We start from the raw sequence: 19,249 nt of genomic DNA, 5'->3' as shown, positions 1-19,249 counted from the left end.
CCAGAGCTTGAAGTTTGGGGAGAAAACAAATGTCTCTTCTCTCAACGAATACAGTCTTTTGGTTGGGCTAAACCTGCCTGGCTCAACTGGGGCAGGCTATCTACGGAGGAAGAGTTTTTGCCTCATGCAGCAGCTTTTGGCTTGACTGCAGAATTATTTCTGGAAATGGTCAATAAAAATCACATATGTATATAAACCGATAACATAAAACCCCAAACCATAGAAGTATACTTAATATAAATGACTTTGGATCTTTAAAAATTGTTTTTATTCTGCTGAAGTCCCTGAAGTCAAAGCCCGTGCTACAGCTGGCCGCTTCCCAAGAATCACTGCTTGTCAACACTGCTCCTGCAGAGGAAGGCTGTTTACCTCCATTCTGCCTGTCAAGTTGACTTTGTCTCTAAATGCTCTGCTTTTTATTACTACCCTACACCAGACTGGGAAAAACATTTGTATATGTGTATATTCCCGAAAAGCTTCACCACATGACTGCTGAGAACACAGCAGATCTATTCATCAACTTGGTCAAGAAACCAATCATACCGATTGATCAGAGGCCTAAAACAGCTAGCTGATTTTCTTTTCCATGATTTTCTTTCCCACATGTCTGCGGCATTCATTTAGTCACGAAACCCTGAGCAGCCACCTGCTCTGTACCTGCTGTGGTATAACCAGGTTGTGGTCAGATCTCACAGAGCTTCCGCCTACCAGAGAACTATGTAGGGGCAATGCCCTCTGGGGCTTCACCAAAAACCACCAAAACACACATCTGCCCTGACATGGCAGATGCACTTTTGAGGTTCCCCTTGGGAATGGTCACCCTAGATCTGGACTTGGCAGTTCAGCTTTGTTTTCTCTGCATGGACAGCTGGACAGGCACAATTCCCTACAACTATCTCATGATGTTGTATTCTAAGCATTTTTCCCTGGGGGGAATCAGCTTTTATCTAATTCTTCAAGAGATGAATGAAACCAACAAGGTTAGGGACAAGTGAACTGTGTGCATCACTCCCGGACTGCAACCCAGGGCACAGCTGCCCCCACTTACCGAGGCTCGGCCAGCCTCAGAGCTGGCTGCCTCAGGATCCCTGCAGAGTCCTACGTTTCCAGGGTCCGCTGCTCAACTGGTTTGAGGATGAACCCCGGAGGACTGTATTTTTAACAGCTTTCTGGATGAGTCTGATGTAGCAGGCTTAAGTACCATGGACTAGGGTAGCCACCTTTGCTTAAGGATGCCTGCAACTTTGCTTAAAGTAGTAGCATTGCCCAAGTGTTCTTAAAGAGGCAACCGGAGAAGAAACGGGTTGCCTCTTTAAGAACACTTGGGTAACTCACACATCCACAAGAGCTCTGATGCTTACGGGCAAAATGAAACACATGGGTGGGAAATCGATGTAGAAACTCATTTTGCCACTGTCTGCACTGAATCTGTGCATTTGCGGCCTGTGGTTTTAGAGATATCCCTCTGCAATTTTCACACACTTATGTCTAGGTATGGTTTTTCATCCACCTTGCTTACCTCTGTGCTATCAGCCTGTTCTTGCCTCTGACACCCTGGCTGCCTGCATACCCGTTCCATGCCCCTTAAGTGACTTGGGAAACTTGTGGAAAGAAATCTTTTCAGTCAGATTTTGTGCAGCATGGATGAAAGTCCCTGTTGATTCTAAGGAATGACCTGGGTGGAGGGACAAGTGTTTCTGGCATAGTGAAGGCCCCACCCAAGCACCAGCAACTGGTGGCTGCTGAGAGCAGCACTGCACAGTCACCAGCAGAACATGCCCCGCAAGCCCCATCCAGCCCCATTCAGCCCCTCACCTGAGCCTTCATTAACACACGACACATTTCCTCTGTTTACAAGTTCATGACTGAAGCCTACTCTCTAACCCTCTCCAACACTTAGAAACAGACTCTAAGATCAAGAGAAAACTGCAAGAGATTGGAGGTTTGGGGCTTCCTGGCAGATGTAGAAGGTGCTGGAAAATTCAGTCAGATTAATCCAGACTCTTGGTTTGAGGGATTCTTTTCTTTGATAGTAATCACACCATTCTGCAATACTATGGTATCCTTGATCATAAGATCTCAACATGCTTCACAAACACTAATTTAACCTCCCACTACTTTTGTGAAGTTTATCATAATCATCCTTCACTTAGGAGATAGGGAAACTTGAGATGATGTGTAAAGTAGAATATGTAAATAGCTAAATGAACTTTCAAGTGCTGTGTTCTTAGCTCCTAATTATTTTGACTGAAGTGTTTTTTCTTATTTCCTTCAGATAAATAAACTGATATCAATGGTTTACAAACACAACAGAAACTGCAAAACACATATTCCTAACTTACTCCCTATAACTAAACCTGGGGTGCAAAATGTCACTCACATGGAGAGAATATGCAGCAGACAAAATGACTTATCATCAATTCAGGGTTTCAAACAAATATCCCCTTTACTTTGATGTCTCTGATGCTGACTGCAAAGTATGAGGGTATCGGAAAGTTCAGAAGTTCAGATACAAGTTCAATTGTCTGTAAAAGTTATAAAGATGGAGAAAGGGAAAAAGAAAAAGGGTTGAATTCTTTAAAAAAAATCAAGATCATGAAAAAGGCAGAAAGGAAGAGGAGAATATTGCTAGCAAGCAATAGGTTATTAAGTTTGGATTTCAATAGAGGTTGTTAGCAGAACAATGTAAATATTGCTTAGTTGGAGGGCTGAGGAGAAACTGGTATGAATCAGAAAGCCTGATGAATGTGCGTGGATGACTGGGGACACGGGGCAGACACGAGGCCGTTTCTGCTGCAGAAAGCAAGAAGGCTACGCCATCATATCTGCATTTCTCCCAAAGAATCAAATCCGGCTGGGCGCGGTGGCTCAAGCCTGTAATCCCAGCACTTTGGGAGGCCGAGACGGGCGGATCATGAGGTCAGGAGATCGAGACCATCCTGGCTAACACGGTGAAACCCCGTCTCTACCAAAAAAATACAAAAATCTAGCCGGGCGAGGTGGCGGGCGCCTGTAGTCCCAGCTACTCGGGAGGCTGAGGCAGGAGAATGGCGGGAACCCGGGAGGCGGAGCTTGCAGTGAGCTGAGATCCGGCCACTGCACTCCAGCCCTGGCGACAGAGCCAGACTCCGTCTCCAAAAAAAAAAAAAAAGAATCAAATCCGTCAACACAAGACTGTAGAACCCAGCCACGGTGTCAGACTGACAAGTCAGAAGAAATGTGGTGGATCCATAGTGGCCACTCTCAAGGACAAGCAACTGACTCTGTTTTATGTTTTGCCAAATAAACCCACACGCCAGGGGGTAGGCGCTAGTCTTTTCGTAAGTATGCTAAGTCAAACCACCATTAAAAACCATTCCCTTGGCCACTGTGCTCCCTGTGGGGTGAAGTGTCCTCGCCTCCACTGGACTCCAGCGTGTGTTATCTTTTCACCTCCTTTCTGGGATGAGCTGGTGGTTGCTCAGCACCACGTGATGACTAGGCACAGGCCCTGGCTGCTCCCAGCACCCACCACCCGCCCACGCCAGGATCCAGTGCTGGCACTGTTTGCTCTGAGTCTCCGCCCCATGGCTCCCTCCCACTGCCCACCCCTGCCAGCTGAAAGAAGAGACAATGTATTGGCACTGACAGCCATCCCCATCCCACCTTTAGGAGGAGGTACTGATGCATGAAGATAATATTTTGTCTTGCTGATAGATAAACAGGCTTTTTGGATCAATGGGCTGCACAACACACACATCCACACACACACACGTACGTGTGTTTGTGCTGCATTTCACAGATGTGCCAAACTGCAAGAAATTGGCTTTTCTCTCATCTCAATTTGGCAGCATGAAGCACAAACATCTCAAAGGAAAATCAGCAACTGCTTTTATCCATAGTCTCTTCTCTTTTTCTTATTCATCTGATCCACGGGCCCATTTGAGTTCTGATTTTTTCACGTCCTCACTGTAAGTTAACCATTTTGGTAAGAGGCATACTCAATCAGGCCACTTCTCTTCATGTGGGAAACATAATATTAAAAAAAACAACAACAACTGGAGTTACTTGTTTTAGAAAACATATCCAAAGACTATTCTAGTGCATTTGCCTGAATTTTCCACCAAAATGGATGTGCAAAGAGGAAGACACTGTACACCTTATTAGGAAAATCTCTATAAGCCCAACACTTTTTCAGACTTTTTTTTTTTTTTTTTTTGAGACGGAGTCTTGCTCTGTTGCCCTGGCTGGAGTGCAGTGGTGCGATCTCGGCTTACTGCAAGCTCCGCCTCCTGGGTTCATGCCATTCTACCATCTCAGCCTCCCAAGTAGCTGGGACTACAGGCGCCAGCCACCACGCCTGGCTAATTTTTTTTTATTTTTAGTTGAGATGGGATTTCATCATGTTAGCCAGGATGGTCTTGATTTCCTGACCTTGTGATCCGCTCACCTTGGCCTCCCAAAGTGCTGGGATTACAGGCATGAGCCACTGTGCCCGGCCTCACTTTTCCAGAAATTTAAAAAACATTGTTCTAAATGACTAACATCTTACACAATCATATATTTAAGTTCTTTGCACTTACATTAAAAAAAAAAAAGAAAAACATTGACGATTCTAACTGAAGAAAAAAAGTAATATCATGCCACCAGGTTTCTGGAAGACCTTGGTTCCACAACACCAACACGCCAGCCACGATGGCCATTCACTGAGTGGAACTTACTTCTCACTTCGTAATTCAGAAAGTTTTACAGTAGCAGAGAAACGTGTGTGATGGGGAAAGCCAGAAAACTGGGTGTCTTTTATGCTAGGTGACATTTTGTTCCACAAGCATAGCCTCAGAGTGGGTAAAGGAAAGATGGTGGCTGACAACTGAGCATTCCTTTGGAGACTCAGAGCTGGCAAAGCCTCCAGTTGGTAGGCGTACTCTCTTCAGACAGAAGCACCAGATGCCTTTTGCATATGCATTATTGTTGATGTTGTCTGCCAAGAGTTCAAGATACCATGAGGTTTTCACACGGTGTGCATAGTGGCTGCCGGAGGCATCATGCCCTAATGGCCTCAAGGGTGGAGCCAGGCTGCGGTGGCTGTAATACGGCATCGCTAGGTCTTCCTATAGAGAGGAGCCAGGCAGCACATCTGGAGTGCTGAGCTTGTGTGAGACAGTTGGGATAGATCAACAAGAAAGGTGCAGAGGGAAGTGGAGAAACAAACAGAACCTATGAAAATAAGAGTTTCAGAACAGATGCAGAAAAAAGGAGAGAACATCAGCAAAAACACGAGGAGATAGGAAAGTGGCAGAAAATGAAAGAACTAGTGAAAAGACATGTACAGAGATAAAGGAATAGAAACAAAATATGACCTCTTCAAAGGTTGGATATACACGTGTAAGTTGTGAGTGAACTTAACACTCATCTTGCCATGGAATCTCAAATAGAAAGAAAGAGGAACATTATTATTTTCATCTTCTTTGCTATTTAGAATAGTTTAAACTATTGCTCTCCAATAGTTTAATACACTGGTTTGAATAATTTTGGTTCTATCAGAGCTGGCTATAAAGCATAAGAATGATTCTTCGGCAATGTGCACATTCATTCATTCTTTATCCCCTGACGATGTGCCAGGCAGTCTTCACGGCCCTCAGATGTCCTTCTTCCCCCAGGACCCCAGGTGGAAATGGCCCATCACAGTGTGATGGAACGAGACGTAAGTGCTGACTCTGCCTGGGGGAACAGGCGCAGGCTGCATCAAGGAGCTGACACTTGTGTAGGGTCTTGTAACTAATATTTCACCAGTTTTTTCAACATGCCCATTGAGATTAGTGGGAAAATATTCATTGTTAAGTTGTAGCAGGAAAAACAGAAGTAAGGAGAGGTTAGGAGCTTCTAGAAGACTTCAAAAGTTTGAGAGCTGGGAATAAAAGGTGTTGAGATACACACTTTTAAAACTTCTAATGCAAGCCAGTAGGACATATTCAAACTACCACTATACTTTTTAAATTTTAGAATTTCAGTAAGGGACTATAGTACTTTCTAATCCTCCAAAACAAAAACTGATTCAGAAACAAATACATCTTAACTTCAACACCTTAGTAACTTGCCTTAGAAAAAATGACATATTCCCCAAAATTCAAACAACAGGTTTTAGATGATGATGTTAGGCACATTTTTCTCCACTGACCTCTTTTCAAAAAATAATAGAAACAGCCTGAATTTAAAATGAACAGTGTCTTTCTAATACCACTGTGAAAAACATTCACACAGAATTAATTTCATTCTCAACAAAATCCCTGTAAAATAGGGAAACATTTCATTACAAAGTCAAAGAATATGTAAAAAAGATATAAAAACATCTTTAGATTGGTTTTCCCCGGGTGACTGTCAAGGATCCATGTTTATGCTATAAACAAATCTCTCTTATCAAAGTAAGTCCCTCCATACTCCTGGCTCTGCTTTTTAATCACTAAAACAGCTGGGAACTGTTTAAGAATTTGTCTCAAACACAAAACTTGTTTAACTAACTTCACGGAACAGGTGAGGCGACACTCTTCCAGAATTTGAACCCATCAGGGGTCAGATGGCAGGAATCAAAAGACAGATTAGTGGTATCAGAATAGTGGCTATGTGGAGTTTAATGATGACATATGACTGGTTTTAAGACTCGTGACAGTAAGAAAGAAAAAGGCAAGAAAATAGGAGGTACAAATAAAAGAGGAGGCAAGGCCGTGAAGAGGGGTGGCCTGCAGGCTCCGTGAGGGAAGGCCTGGCCAGGGCAGGGTGTGGTGACATCGGCTCCACCAACCTGGCTTCTCAGGGTTCCTGGACTGGGCCACCCACCCACTCCACCTGACAGAGTCCCTGCCTATGTCTCTGTTCACGCGGCTCGTCCATTCCCACAGCACCTCCTGCCCCAAATGTGAACTCCTTCCCAGTTCCTACACCCCGTCCCTCAGTTCTCTCTTTTAAGCACAGATCTTTCCAAAGCCCTGCTCTCAAACTCCCCTTTATTAGGAAGCCTGTCCTTGTCCCTCTGTCTGATGTTTCCTCAGGCCCAAGTATGACCTGTCCTCATTTCCAGTTGCCCAAATGTATCAGCGGTGTTTTCTGAGTGTGTACACTATGCAATTTTAAATAGATGATGCACCAGAGTCTTCCATTTTGGTTTTGTCCTCAAAGTGATTAACAACATGCTATCCACTCCACAGGACACACTAGCCCAGCATTGGTTCAGAGTGATTAACTCAGTATTCTCTGCCGAGAGAAAACCTTACTGTCCAGGAACCCTGGAGCCTCCACAAGAAAGGTGGCTTTGCCAGCACCTTGATTTAGCTCAGTGGGACTCCATTTGGTCTTCTGACCTCCAGAACTGTACCCGATGAATTTGGGTAGTTCTAAACCACTAAGTTTGTGATTATTTGTTACATCAGCAATAGTAACCCAACACAGAGTTTAGACTGTGTGACACTCAACTGGCTCTAGGGAGCAAGTAGTAAGATGGGTTTCTGCAGACAGGTTTCTGAGGGAGAAGCATGGGGGGTGGTTGGCAGATCAAAGCAGATGATAGCCTGATGTCTTCCTTGGTGGCTGCTCTCTAGCCTGCTGGGGATACTGCAGTTCCAGGAGGAGCCATAGAGCTTGCTGGATCTCAACACCTGTCACACTCCCTTGAAACATACCATTTAGGGAGAATCAGAAGTCGATCCCTCATTCAACATGAGTTGACTGTGTACCCTCCACACAATCATCCTTTCTATCCCTGGATCAAGAAGTACACAGACAGCAGTCCTAAGGAACAAGGAACTTTTTCTGCATGAAGCTCTTTAGGTATACAACAAAATAAATGTTTAAATAAAAAAAGTCAGGATTGAAGAGCCCAAAGTATCCTTTCAGAAGATGTCTTCTGACAACTCATAATTTCACAAGAGTATATGATAAGGATAATTAATAATGATGACTTAATAAAATGACAATATGTAGCACATACTTTGTGAATTCATCTTTAAGAATTCGAAAATGCTTTTCAACCTGACCTCCAGGACATAGTGATTTGAAACTGGGTCTCTGCTTGCCCCCTGAAACTCAGTTTTTCCTGGATTGAGATGAAGTAATCATCTGCCAATGTAAACTCTTTGATATTAGCTCTTTACACATTAGTCTGGCCGTATGGCTCTCAGATACAAGTGCTTAGTTTGTGTATTCTGTGAATTATTAACCTACTTTTTCAAAATATGTTTCTAGGACTTACCTCCTGGAATTCACATTTGCCTGGCTCTGCGACCAACTCCCGGTGCACACTCTTCTTTTTTCCCCAGAAATGCTCCTTTACGGAGTTTATGTATGTCAGGATTTCAGCTCTTGCACATCCAGGCCCTAGCCCTGACCTCTTTTCTCTACACTAGGCCTCCAGCTCCAACTGCCTCCCTGATTTTGCTGCACAGATATCCTCAAGGCACTGTGAGTGTGACAGAACACCTCAACACCTCCCCTTGCAAAATAAGTCTTCTCGCTGGATCTCTGATCTGGGCTTCAGCATCATCACCTCCCCACTACCCTGCATGGTTCAGCCTCTGTCCTGGGAGTCACCCTCAGCTCTGTCTTCTCTTCCACATGTCCTTAGTCCACTCTGATTCCATGGTCTCCATCTCTGCCATGTTCTGGCACCTGTCACTGTTTGTCTCGCCTGGGCTGGCCTGGTTCGGTGAGTCCCTCATTACACCCTCCGACACCCTGGGCTGTCCCAGCAGCTTTGCAGCTGCTCCCCTTTCATCTGAGAGTTTCTATTGGACAAGGACCTTATCTCATTTATCTTTAAATTTCTTGGTGTTAGACTGGGACTTACTTCCATGGTAATGGAATGTACGATAAACATTCTTTTCAAATTGAATGTTAAGAACTCAACCATATATTTTATTTTCATATATACTGATACGTATCTGAGAAGCTGAAGGTAAATCAGAATTATATTTTAAATGTGCATGGTCAATGTACCATCTAAAAGATTCCTGTAATAAATCCTAAAAACTGCAGAATCTGTTAGTACCTACACAGTTACTTATTTTTTAGTTTAAGATATTCTTATACCAGGTTTTCATGGGGGCAAGGCACACCTGATTTACTCAGGAAACTAGCAAATTGATGACAGCATTACAAAATGTACAAGCTAGATTTTGCTATTAAGGATAGTTCCTATTTCTGCGTAACAGCTGAATGAAACCAGGTATTTACTGATGGGCCAAACCTGTTAAGCATTAAATGTCTAGGAAGCAGATCAGAGCTGCTGAGTTGGGACGGAAGGCCATCAGTGGTGGACCTATCACCTTGGCGGTTAATGACGAAAGGAGCCAGATGAGTTTTTACCTTTGCTACTAGAGTTAAGAGTGGATAGAGAAGCCAGCCTGGCATGAGCCACAGGTGTGGGCAGTGAGGCTGGAGAAGGCACGCCGGGTGAGAGAAAGGTGGCACAGAGCCCATGGTAGATGGGCATGGACTGCATTTCAGTCCCAGAATATTTTAGTGTCTGCAGAGCAACTGTTTTCAAGTAAAGAAGGTGCTAGGAAAACAATCAAATTTGATAAAAAATAATGAACCTTATCAAGAGCATGAGGCAGAACAGGGTGAGAGAAACCACAGGCAGTATTGTCTGTGAAATCTCCATGAACACAGATTTTTGGACTGCTGTTATTTTGGAAGATAAATATGGCTTGGTAGAACAGGAAGAACATTGCTGATTTGTTTAAAGAAAAAAAAAAAAAAAAAGACGGATTTTTTAGATTCCAGAATACAGAGCTTATTGTCTAAAGATGAAAATAAAGATGGAACACGTAAGCCCATCAGGGATGAATGGATCTCTCATACGGAATTCTGTTCTGTAGGTGATCTACATCAGAGCTCCTTCAGGGAGAAAATGAGCTCAACCACTATTGCTCCTCCTATGGAAAGTTGATGCAGATGCTAACACAAACTTTTATGATGATAAAAAGATTTTGAAACTTATTTTGTAGATGTCAGTAAGTCTACATTATGATTATAAATGAGGATAGTCAGTCATCACCTGGATAGCTTTATGGAAAAAAGGTACAGGTGGTGCAGGAACTCCCTATGGTGCAGGTAATGACCATATCTACATTAGCAACACCAGAGGGTCTTAAGGATAAATCAAAAACTATTCTTAAACAAGGGAAGATACATAGCTATGTACACCCATAAGGGTTTTTGAGTCTTTGATGACATCATTTTAATCTAGATCTGATCATAAGAAAAGAAACTTCAAGGAAAAAACGGAGGAAGTTGGGGTATTATAATTAGTACGCAATTACTATTTCATTAGATATGAAGTGCTCTCGAAGAGGGCAGAACCCAGGCTTCAGGAGGAATGCTAGATGGCCCTGGGGGTTTTGTATGCGATCCTATGAAGTATGGAAAACATACAGTCGAGCATTTAAGAATCAACTGAAGAGACTGAAACCTAAAGCTCCCTTGCTTAAGCCCAAGGAAGGAAAAGGGCAGGAAAGGCCAATGTGATTAAGGAAGGATATCAAGATTGGTATGAGGAGCCTAAGAGGGAGGCTTAAAATATATAAACAGTGATTTAGAGATATAAACTATTTATAAAACACAAGCAGTAAGAAGTTCAGAGAATAATTACAAAAGAGGAAGCATTCTGATCAGCATTCCACGCTACTGTGCTCCGACAGTTATGAGGGCAGAGGATGCCAGGATATTAAAATGGGAAGGGACCTTCAGAATGAGTAGTCTCGCCGCTTTCTACAGGCCCAAGAGTGCGGGGAGAAAGGCACTCATCCTTAATCTGCTCTCCCCACATCCTCTGACCCTGGCTCCCACTAGTCAGAGAAAGGAACAAAGAAGAGCAGGGGTGGAGGGAGGATTAGAGCCTCAGAGGTCAGAAGGAGCAGGACCGGGAGGGATGGACTGGCTTCTAACAGAGCTGGGACAGATGAAGGGACAGAGTCGGGGGATCTCATTTCCTGCTTTGGGAGGGGAAGTGTGAGAAGGTGGTGAGAACAGCTATGGGAGAAAAGGGGGACAGTTTCGGGACAAAAGGCCAGGCTGGTGAGTGTGTCGAGGGCTTCTCACCCCCAAATGTGGAGACAGAGCTGAGGGAAGCTCTGACTGGTATTTATATAAGTCCTCTGATGACAGATCAGGTTCCTGAGGTCTGGAAAGTGTTACATATCATTATTCTAAACAGGGTTATGAGATAGAGCAAGCAATTATAGGCCATTTAACTTAACATCATTTACAGAAAAATATTAGGGAAAGTTTGCGGGGGTGGGAGGACAACCGACAAGCACACGGTAATTTGATTAGAAACAGGCCACATGTTTTTACCGGAGGAAGGTGTTGTTTTAACCAGCTTGTTGGACTTCTTTGAAGTTATTGCTTTCTTAGTTCTAGGTTTTAACCCATGATTTTTTCCTGATAGCTATAAAGATTAGGAATAAATATCAGATATCTAAGTAAATAAAACAAAAACCAATCACAACTGAGGAGATTAAAAATACAGTGGGAAGAAAAATGAATGTTAAAGACAAACAGTGTAGCGAGGAATAAAAGGAGTAAACACCAGCTAGTAGAGTTTAAGCCACGATACTTTTCATGAAAAATACTTGATTTGGGTCTGTGAATGTGTCCCTTTATCCCATTTCCTAAGATGCTCTGCAGAAAAAAAAGGGACTTTTTGTTTGACTGAAAAAATCTCTTTGCTTTTTTTTTCTTTTGTCTTGCTTTTTTGGTGGACTGACCATTTGATGTGGTTAAAAATGTGGCACATTAGGATGACTACTTCATTAATCCTTCCTTTGTGAATTTTAAGTTAAAAATTCTCAAATAAGAAGAAGACATATTTGTGGTTATTTTATATACATTAATAGGTCAATAGTAGTTTTCTCATACTTACACTGAATATTTCTGTACTACTGAACAGCTCTTGAACTTTCAGAAAGAGGATCAAAAAGGGTGAAAACCAAGAAAAAAATCAGCATTTTAAAAACTACTATCATGTTTTTTTTTTTTTTTGAAACGGAGTCTCGCTCTGTCGCCCAGGCTGGAGTGCAGTGGCGTGATCTCGGCTCACTGCAAGCTCCATCTCCCGGGTTCCCGCCATTCTCCTGCCTCAGCCTCCCCAGTAGCTGCGACTACAGGCGCCCACCACCAGGCTCGGCTAATTATTATTATTTTTTTATTTTTAGTAGAGACGGGGTTTCACCATGTTAGCCAGAAGGGTCTCGATCTCTTGACCTCATGATCTGCCTGCCTCAGCCTCCCAAAATGCTGGGATTACAGGCGTGAACCACTGCGCCCGGCCAAACTGCTATCATTTCTACATTTGCAATCTTCACAACGGTGGGGACTGTATCTGTTTTGTTCATCATTGTACTCCTAGGGTCTAGCGCAGTGTCTGATAAATATTTAGTGAATGAATGAATGGTTAAGAACAACAATACTGGATATTTACTCTGTGCCAGACACTGTACTAATAAGTACTTTGCATAACTGACTCTGTCAATTCTCCAATAATTTTTTGAAAGAAGTCCTGTTATTAATCTCATTTTTTAAAAATGAGGGAACAGAGGCACTGAGAAGTTAAGGAACTTGCCTAAGGTCACACAGCTAGTAATCAATAGGTTTCAAACTCAGGCAGTTTGGCCAACAGGCCCACATTTGAGCATAATACCACTTCCTCTTTAAGAATGAACACACAATGCAATAAATCTGTGCATCAACGCATGCATGTATAGAAAACTATACACAACAGAGGGCTCTTAAGTGGCACAGAACTCAAGTACTAATGTTATCATCAACAAATACCAGAATCCAGGAGTGATGGAAAATTTAAAGTCTAATTTCCAGGATCAGGCTCTCTGTGGTAACAAACCTCTGTAGGCAGAGTACCAAAAAATGTTGCTCGATTGAGCTTTAATTGGATGCTGGAGTCCTTAGTCCAGAGCAAACACTTTCAAAACTTCACACTGGTACAGAAGCGATATTTAAGGTTTTGAGGCACTAAATCAATGAGGAAAAAAAATTACCAGCACATGTGGAACTATGCCCTATATGGAATCACTGGTGGCCTCTTTCAAGCTAGTACCTGCCTTTGCTGAGCAAAGGGCCATTTTTGAGACCATTCTGAGTCTTATTCAAAACACAATATAAAGTTCTATTTCCCTTTAGTCTTGCTGGAGGATATCAGTGTTCTGAGACCTGACATGTCCTCACCACTTGGTTTTTCAAATTTTCTTCGGCATTTTTTTCCTATCATTCTGAAATGATTCTAAGAAGACGTAGTTATTGGTTGAGTGTCCCTCTGTGCAGAAGATCTCGGGGGACAGATGGCCTAAGCTGATCAGTGGCAGCACTTTTATAGTACTAGAAGAAGAAGAAGCAGCCTTTGGCATGTGCAGGGTGGACTGAGACCCTGAGAGGGGAAAGATTCAGTTCAGATGTGAGAGAAAAAAGCCACATCTGCCCTAAGTTGAATGTGGACAAACCTCAGAGAAGCTTGGTGCTTTTCAGGACTCATACAAAATGGCTCTAGACCGTTGGCTGTTGGGACCTCACACCTAACTAAAAGCTTATTTACAATGTAGTCTCCAGTTCTGGTTACCTTTCAACTGGAAGAATATTCTCATCCCTGAGGCAACTCAACAGGAGGCTGTCGAGTTGATCCAAGTTTTAGGAAAACTTGTTGTTCTGAGGAATGAGGTTAAAAGTTTAGTCTCACCATACAAGAAAAGCTTACCCAGTGGGATATTAAGTTGAAGCGGAGTGAATGAAATTAATGCAGCCTAGAGGCTTGGAAAGATAAAATGTAGTTCAAGATTCAAAATTGGACAGTAAAGGGAAGCTTAGGAGAGAGCCAAATCAGTGGAAAAATAAAGCAAGTATATGAAATCAGACACCACTCTTATACTGAAAGAATGCTAGTGTCAACAGAGCTGCAGAACAGGTATGATGATAGCATTTGAATGAACAAAAGAAACGGGAGGGATGCGGCGTCCGTCACAGCAGGAAAGGGGGTCGATGCAGATTCAAGAACAGTCTTGTTGGTCTGAGGGTCCTTTTCCTGTTCAGTGAATTCTTTTGTTCTGTGTCCTCATCAATCCCACATCTTGCCTAAGTAGGAATGACAGACAAGCCATTCTTAATGACTTCCTAGCTTTTGAAACTATTTTGGTGTCAGAGAGGGAAAGAGCCACATTTAAGTTGTAAAAATTGAGGTTTCTGTTGGCTTAGTAAATTTCCTTTTCTGAAATGGCCATTTTTGATTGTAGATACAGAAACGCATTTACCCAAATAGTGATCTGTGCCATGTTCCAGAAAACTGACATCTCTGTCGCACCTCATCAGGCCAGAGTCAAATGGCAGCACAGCTCAGGGCTCCAGCCGGCAGTCCTGGCTATGTCAGCAGTGTGGCTGGCATCTCCCTCCCTGAGGGCCAGTACACATCCTCTCCTAGGCACACCCACTCTCCATTAGCACTGGGAACAATTGTTCACTGTGTCGAGCCCCGGCCACGCCCTTCGCCCAGACAATGCACGACTCCACAGCCCTACCTCTCCCAAGCACTGGTTACTTCCTTTCCTTTTCATTTCCTCCTGTGTGCAGAGTGCATGAAATACAGTTTTTTCTTTCTGTCTGAAACAGGACATTTTAAAGAGTGGTAAATGATGACCGATTCACTTTCAGTCTCTCCTCAATGGGGTTTTCCTAACCTCTCCAAGGTTGTACAACAGATAGGAATTTCGTTCAGAACATAGGGAAAATGGTTTCAAACAAATTCAATTTTCACAGTTAATGTTCACTTCACTAGGTAACACATATGAACGTTTCTCTCTGGAGATGTTGCTTTCTACTATCTTTAGGTATATTTCCTACGTTGAGTTTTGCTTCCATGGTGAGGATGGACCTCATTAAAGCAATAACAGCAGGCTAGGCAGCTTTATAAATTTAGGAAAGGAGGATGTTATGTTCTAACAACCATTTTTTAACACAGGAACTTCTGTATTTAGAAATTCACCCATCCATCTAGCAATCAGTCAGTATTTATTAAGTACCTACCTTGTTATAGTCTAGTCTAAGATTTTTTTTTTTGAGACAGAGTTTCGCTCTTGTTGCCCAAGCTGGAGTGCAATGCGTGTGATCTCGGCTCACTGCAACCTCTGCCTCCCTGGCTTCAAGTGGTTCTCCTGCCTCAGCCTTCCGAGTAGCGGGGATTACAGGCTTGTACCACCAGGCCCGGCTAATTTTGTATTTCTAGTAGAGATGGGGTTTTATCATGTTGGTCAGGCTGGTCTTGAACTCCTGACCTCAGGTGATCTGCCTGCCTCTGCCTTCCAAAGTGCTGGGATTACAGGTGTGAGCCACCATGCCTGGCCTTAAGATATTTTTTTAAAGTCCCTATCCTCAAAGAGTTCACAATTTGGTAAAGAGAGAAAGATATGTAAACAAATGATTATAATGAGTTATAATAGGTACTATAATAGAATTAGGTATAGCATATAATGCGGATACAAAGAAAGGAGTGGGAAGGAATTTCAGCAGTACTGATGTATTGGCCAGGAAAGGCTTCATGGACAGGGTGGTACCTGACCTGAGTCTTAAAAAATGCAGGGGAAATCATTTATGGTGTAGTCTGCAAGTGTGTACTTGTGTATGAGTACACAGACACAGACACTGACATAGCTGGAGAGGCAAGCAGGCCCCCCAGGCCCCAGATGTCCTGCAGGTCTGGGAGGGCATCGTTCAGTCAGGCATCCTGTAGGCTATCAGGGACCAGCCATTAGAATAGAAGACCAACATGACGAGATCTGCTTGTGATGTGAAATTCCATTTCTGAAATCAATGATTTCTTTTGATGGGTTTAACTCTTGTTTTCCTTTATAGAGCAATGAAGTTTGTGGTGAGGATGATAATCTCAAATTGAATTCATTGTTTTCTGATTTTGGAAATGCATGCTGAAGGATGCCAGGGAGCTGAACTGACAGCTCAAAGGCTGGCAGCAGGCATTCCATGAGCGCATTTTCCCAGTCAGCCAGCCAAATGTGGCCACGCACTGGGTGGCCAGAGTCCTTACCACTTCAGTTGGCCGGTAGTACTTGAGATCCACAGTCACGTGAACTTTGCCGGTCTCTTTACATCTGCCCACTTCATTTTCATCCTTTCCTTCCCACCTGTAAAGAAGATAAACACCGAGTCAGCTCCTAATTGCTTGGGAACATTTGGCCATGCTGTAGCACCTTGGGATGCCCCAGCCCTCTCCCTGCAGGAGCGCTTAAGCTCATTAACTGCAGCAGCACAGGCTGATGCCCAACTTGATTATTAAAGCAACGGGGACTTTCAAACTGTTCTAGATCTGTTTTGAAAGGGCAGGGTTTTTTCCTCTTCTTTTTAAGAAAATCATGATGAATTCAGAAGTGAGGCTTTAGAAATGAACAGATTAGCCAGAAAATAAAATGGGGCGACTTTCGGGATTTCAAAGATTTTGTATTTCTCTAGACTATTCTTGGTCATTAATTATTATAAATTGATTAATTAAATCAATTATAAATTAATTAAATTAAATATTATAAATCAATTAGATTAATTAATTACTATAAATTAATGTCTTTTGTTCTCCCCCTTTTTTTTCTTTCTTTTGTAGTTTTAGGGATATTCAGTGTTAATTCAACGCATTCCATTTGGGAATAAGTTCCATAACCTAATTAACCATTCAAAGCATCCCTGGATCAGATACAAGTTCTCCTACCCTTCCAGTCAATGGTGGGCCCCCTTAGTAAGTCTCAGATGATTAAAATTCCAAAAAGCACACAACCAATTGTTCGTTTCCTGCTGAGAGAGGGTATATCAATATTACTTTCCTATAACCTCCTCTGACCTAGCTAGGATACGGTTTGCACACAAGTTTCCTTCCCTGAACATCCACGGTTGATAGCAGTAAGGACCCCAGGAGCGACTCCTCGAGTCCACACTATGCAGGATGAGGTCATACGCTTCGAGATTACCTTCTCGCTAAAATTCTACTTACCCATTTTATGTTCCCATTTTTTACAAATCAAACCACTCGCTTAATGGCAAGCTCTGGATTTCCATAATAGTACATAATTTGGGTTATTTATTTCTACATATGAACTTTTTGGCAAAGAAAGAAAAGAAATGAACAAGTATGACATGTTTGACTTTACCGTTTATCATTAGAACCAGTTTGCATTATGAGCTAGAGATGAATCCTGTGGACACAGGACAATTGTGTGTGCTGTCTGGGTCAGAGTCACCACGGGGAAGACAAAATTAGTTACGTGACTATGTAAGCCACAGGCACCACTGAAAATGAACATTAAATGTTGATCACAGTTATATTTTGGAATAGGTTGAGAATTAAAGACATAAACTGGCCTCATAAGCCTTATTTCTGATGAATCACCTGAATGTTCTGGTAGCAAAGGGGAAATATTTCACTGTTGGAGGAATAATCAGTTTGTTAGTGTGCTGAATTTACCAATGGACTCAAGGCAAATATGAAAATTGTCCTGTAGCACAGAGAATTATATAGCACAATATGCTGAATAATATACAACTGTACAACTGGTCATTTCCCCATGACTTTTATATTAATTATTAACACAAAAAGGGATGTTTGGTAATTTGTTTTCATTTTTTTCTTAATGTTGACTAGATCATTTGGCAGGTCATGTAGGTCTAGGAATTTCAAAGCAAGGGGACTGGCAGGTAGGATCAGAGCGAAGTTTTTGGAAAATTCTCCGGGAAACGGTAAGTGGATGTTTTGGAGCATGGAGATTCAAAGTGTTTTAAAACATAACCTAAAGGAATGATGACCCTCATACATCTCCTGTGGATAAAGACCAAATCTTAGCTGATATCCACTGGAAGGGAGGACAATTGGTTAATTCACGATTTTTTTTTAAAACTAACTATCTAATTCTAAAGTTAATTAAGTAGAACTTTTTTTTTTTTTTAAATTTTGGTTAGGCTTTCAGTAGATGAAAGTATATTTGTATTTCACAGGCACGTTTTAACTATTTTTGCTCACATTTCATACTTTGCAAAGAGAAACAAGTGCAGCAGATACTTCCATGATAGTATCTCCAACCAAGTCAAAGAGTTAGAACAGAAATACCATTTACAGTTCTGCTGATTGATTTTTCATTTGTAGCTGGGTATTCGGTCTGTGATTGGCCATGCTGACTTATGTGCACATAAATATTGCACTGTTCTTCCACTGGTAAATCTCAAATGCCACAAACATGAGGACTGGTGATTCAAATCCACTTATAATTCAATTTTTAAAAAACCACACACAAGCACACACACGTATTTAAACCAACAAAGCCTTGGTAAAGAGTTGGAGAGCTTTTCTTGATTTGGGAGGGAGCATGAGAGTCAGGAGAGGACTGAGGCCCCTGCCTGAGGGGTCTTTAGACTTCAGTGGGGTCTATAAACTGTTTCTGTGACGAGCCAGATAGTAAATACTTAAAGTTTTACAGATCACATACAGTCTCTGTTACATATTTTTCCTTTTTCCTCCTCCTTTTTTTGTTTCTTCGGAGCGAGGAGGGGGGGGTGTTGGGAGGTCAAGATTTTCTTCTTCGGAAGCCTCTTTCTTTTCTTTTCTTCTTCTTCTTTTCTTTTCTTCTTCTTCTTCTGCTTCTTCTCTTTTATTCCTCGTCCTCTCCTTCCTCCTCCCTTCCTCCTCTCCTTCTTCTTCTTCTCTCTTCCTCCTCTCCTCCTCCTCCTCTCTTCCCCTCCTCCTCCTTCTTCTTCTTCTTCTTATTCTTTTCTTCTTCTTCTTTTTTTTTTTTTTTCCGCCCTTTAAAACTGTAAAACCTGTCCTTACCTCCAGGACAGTTAAAAAAAGAAAAAAAAAAAGGGCCTCAGCTGGGATTTGGCCCACAGGCCACAGCTACCCACTCCTGCTTTGGCCGATCAGGTTAATGGTATCGCCTCACCCTCAGCTGAAGGAAAGCATTTAATTCCTGTTTATAGCAGCAGCCTGCACAGCTAGACCACTTGAATTTTAGTGTCTACTACTGATTCTCTTTGATTGCTTTGCTGGTCATAGACTAACATTTGGGATTTGTAACACTAGCTGAAATGGGAAAAGGCTGAAGGAGAAACACTGCCTCTCTAAGGCCTTTACTAAATACAGCCTGAAAGTCAGACTTGGGTCTGGTGCTACTTTGGCGCTCACCAGGCACCAGCTCCCTTGCACGACTTTTTGCCATTGTCTGAACGCTGT

General features: G+C 42.4%; 1 protein-coding gene across 1 annotated transcript in view; it reads right to left on the bottom strand.

Moving 5' to 3' along the window:
• The window catches only part of GMDS (GDP-mannose 4,6-dehydratase), a 641,167-nt gene that overhangs the window by 96,012 nt on the left and 525,906 nt on the right, over window positions 1–19,249 (bottom strand). Inside the window, exon 9 of the mRNA XM_030928548.1 lies at window positions 16,070–16,166. Coding sequence (XP_030784408.1) covers window positions 16,070–16,166 — 97 coding nt within the window. The remainder of the gene's footprint in view (window positions 1–16,069; window positions 16,167–19,249) is intronic.

This window comes from Rhinopithecus roxellana, chromosome 4 (assembly GCF_007565055.1).
Source record: "Rhinopithecus roxellana isolate Shanxi Qingling chromosome 4, ASM756505v1, whole genome shotgun sequence".
Lineage (NCBI taxonomy): Eukaryota > Metazoa > Chordata > Mammalia > Primates > Cercopithecidae > Rhinopithecus > Rhinopithecus roxellana.
This window is presented reverse-complemented; position numbering and strand designations above follow the sequence as displayed.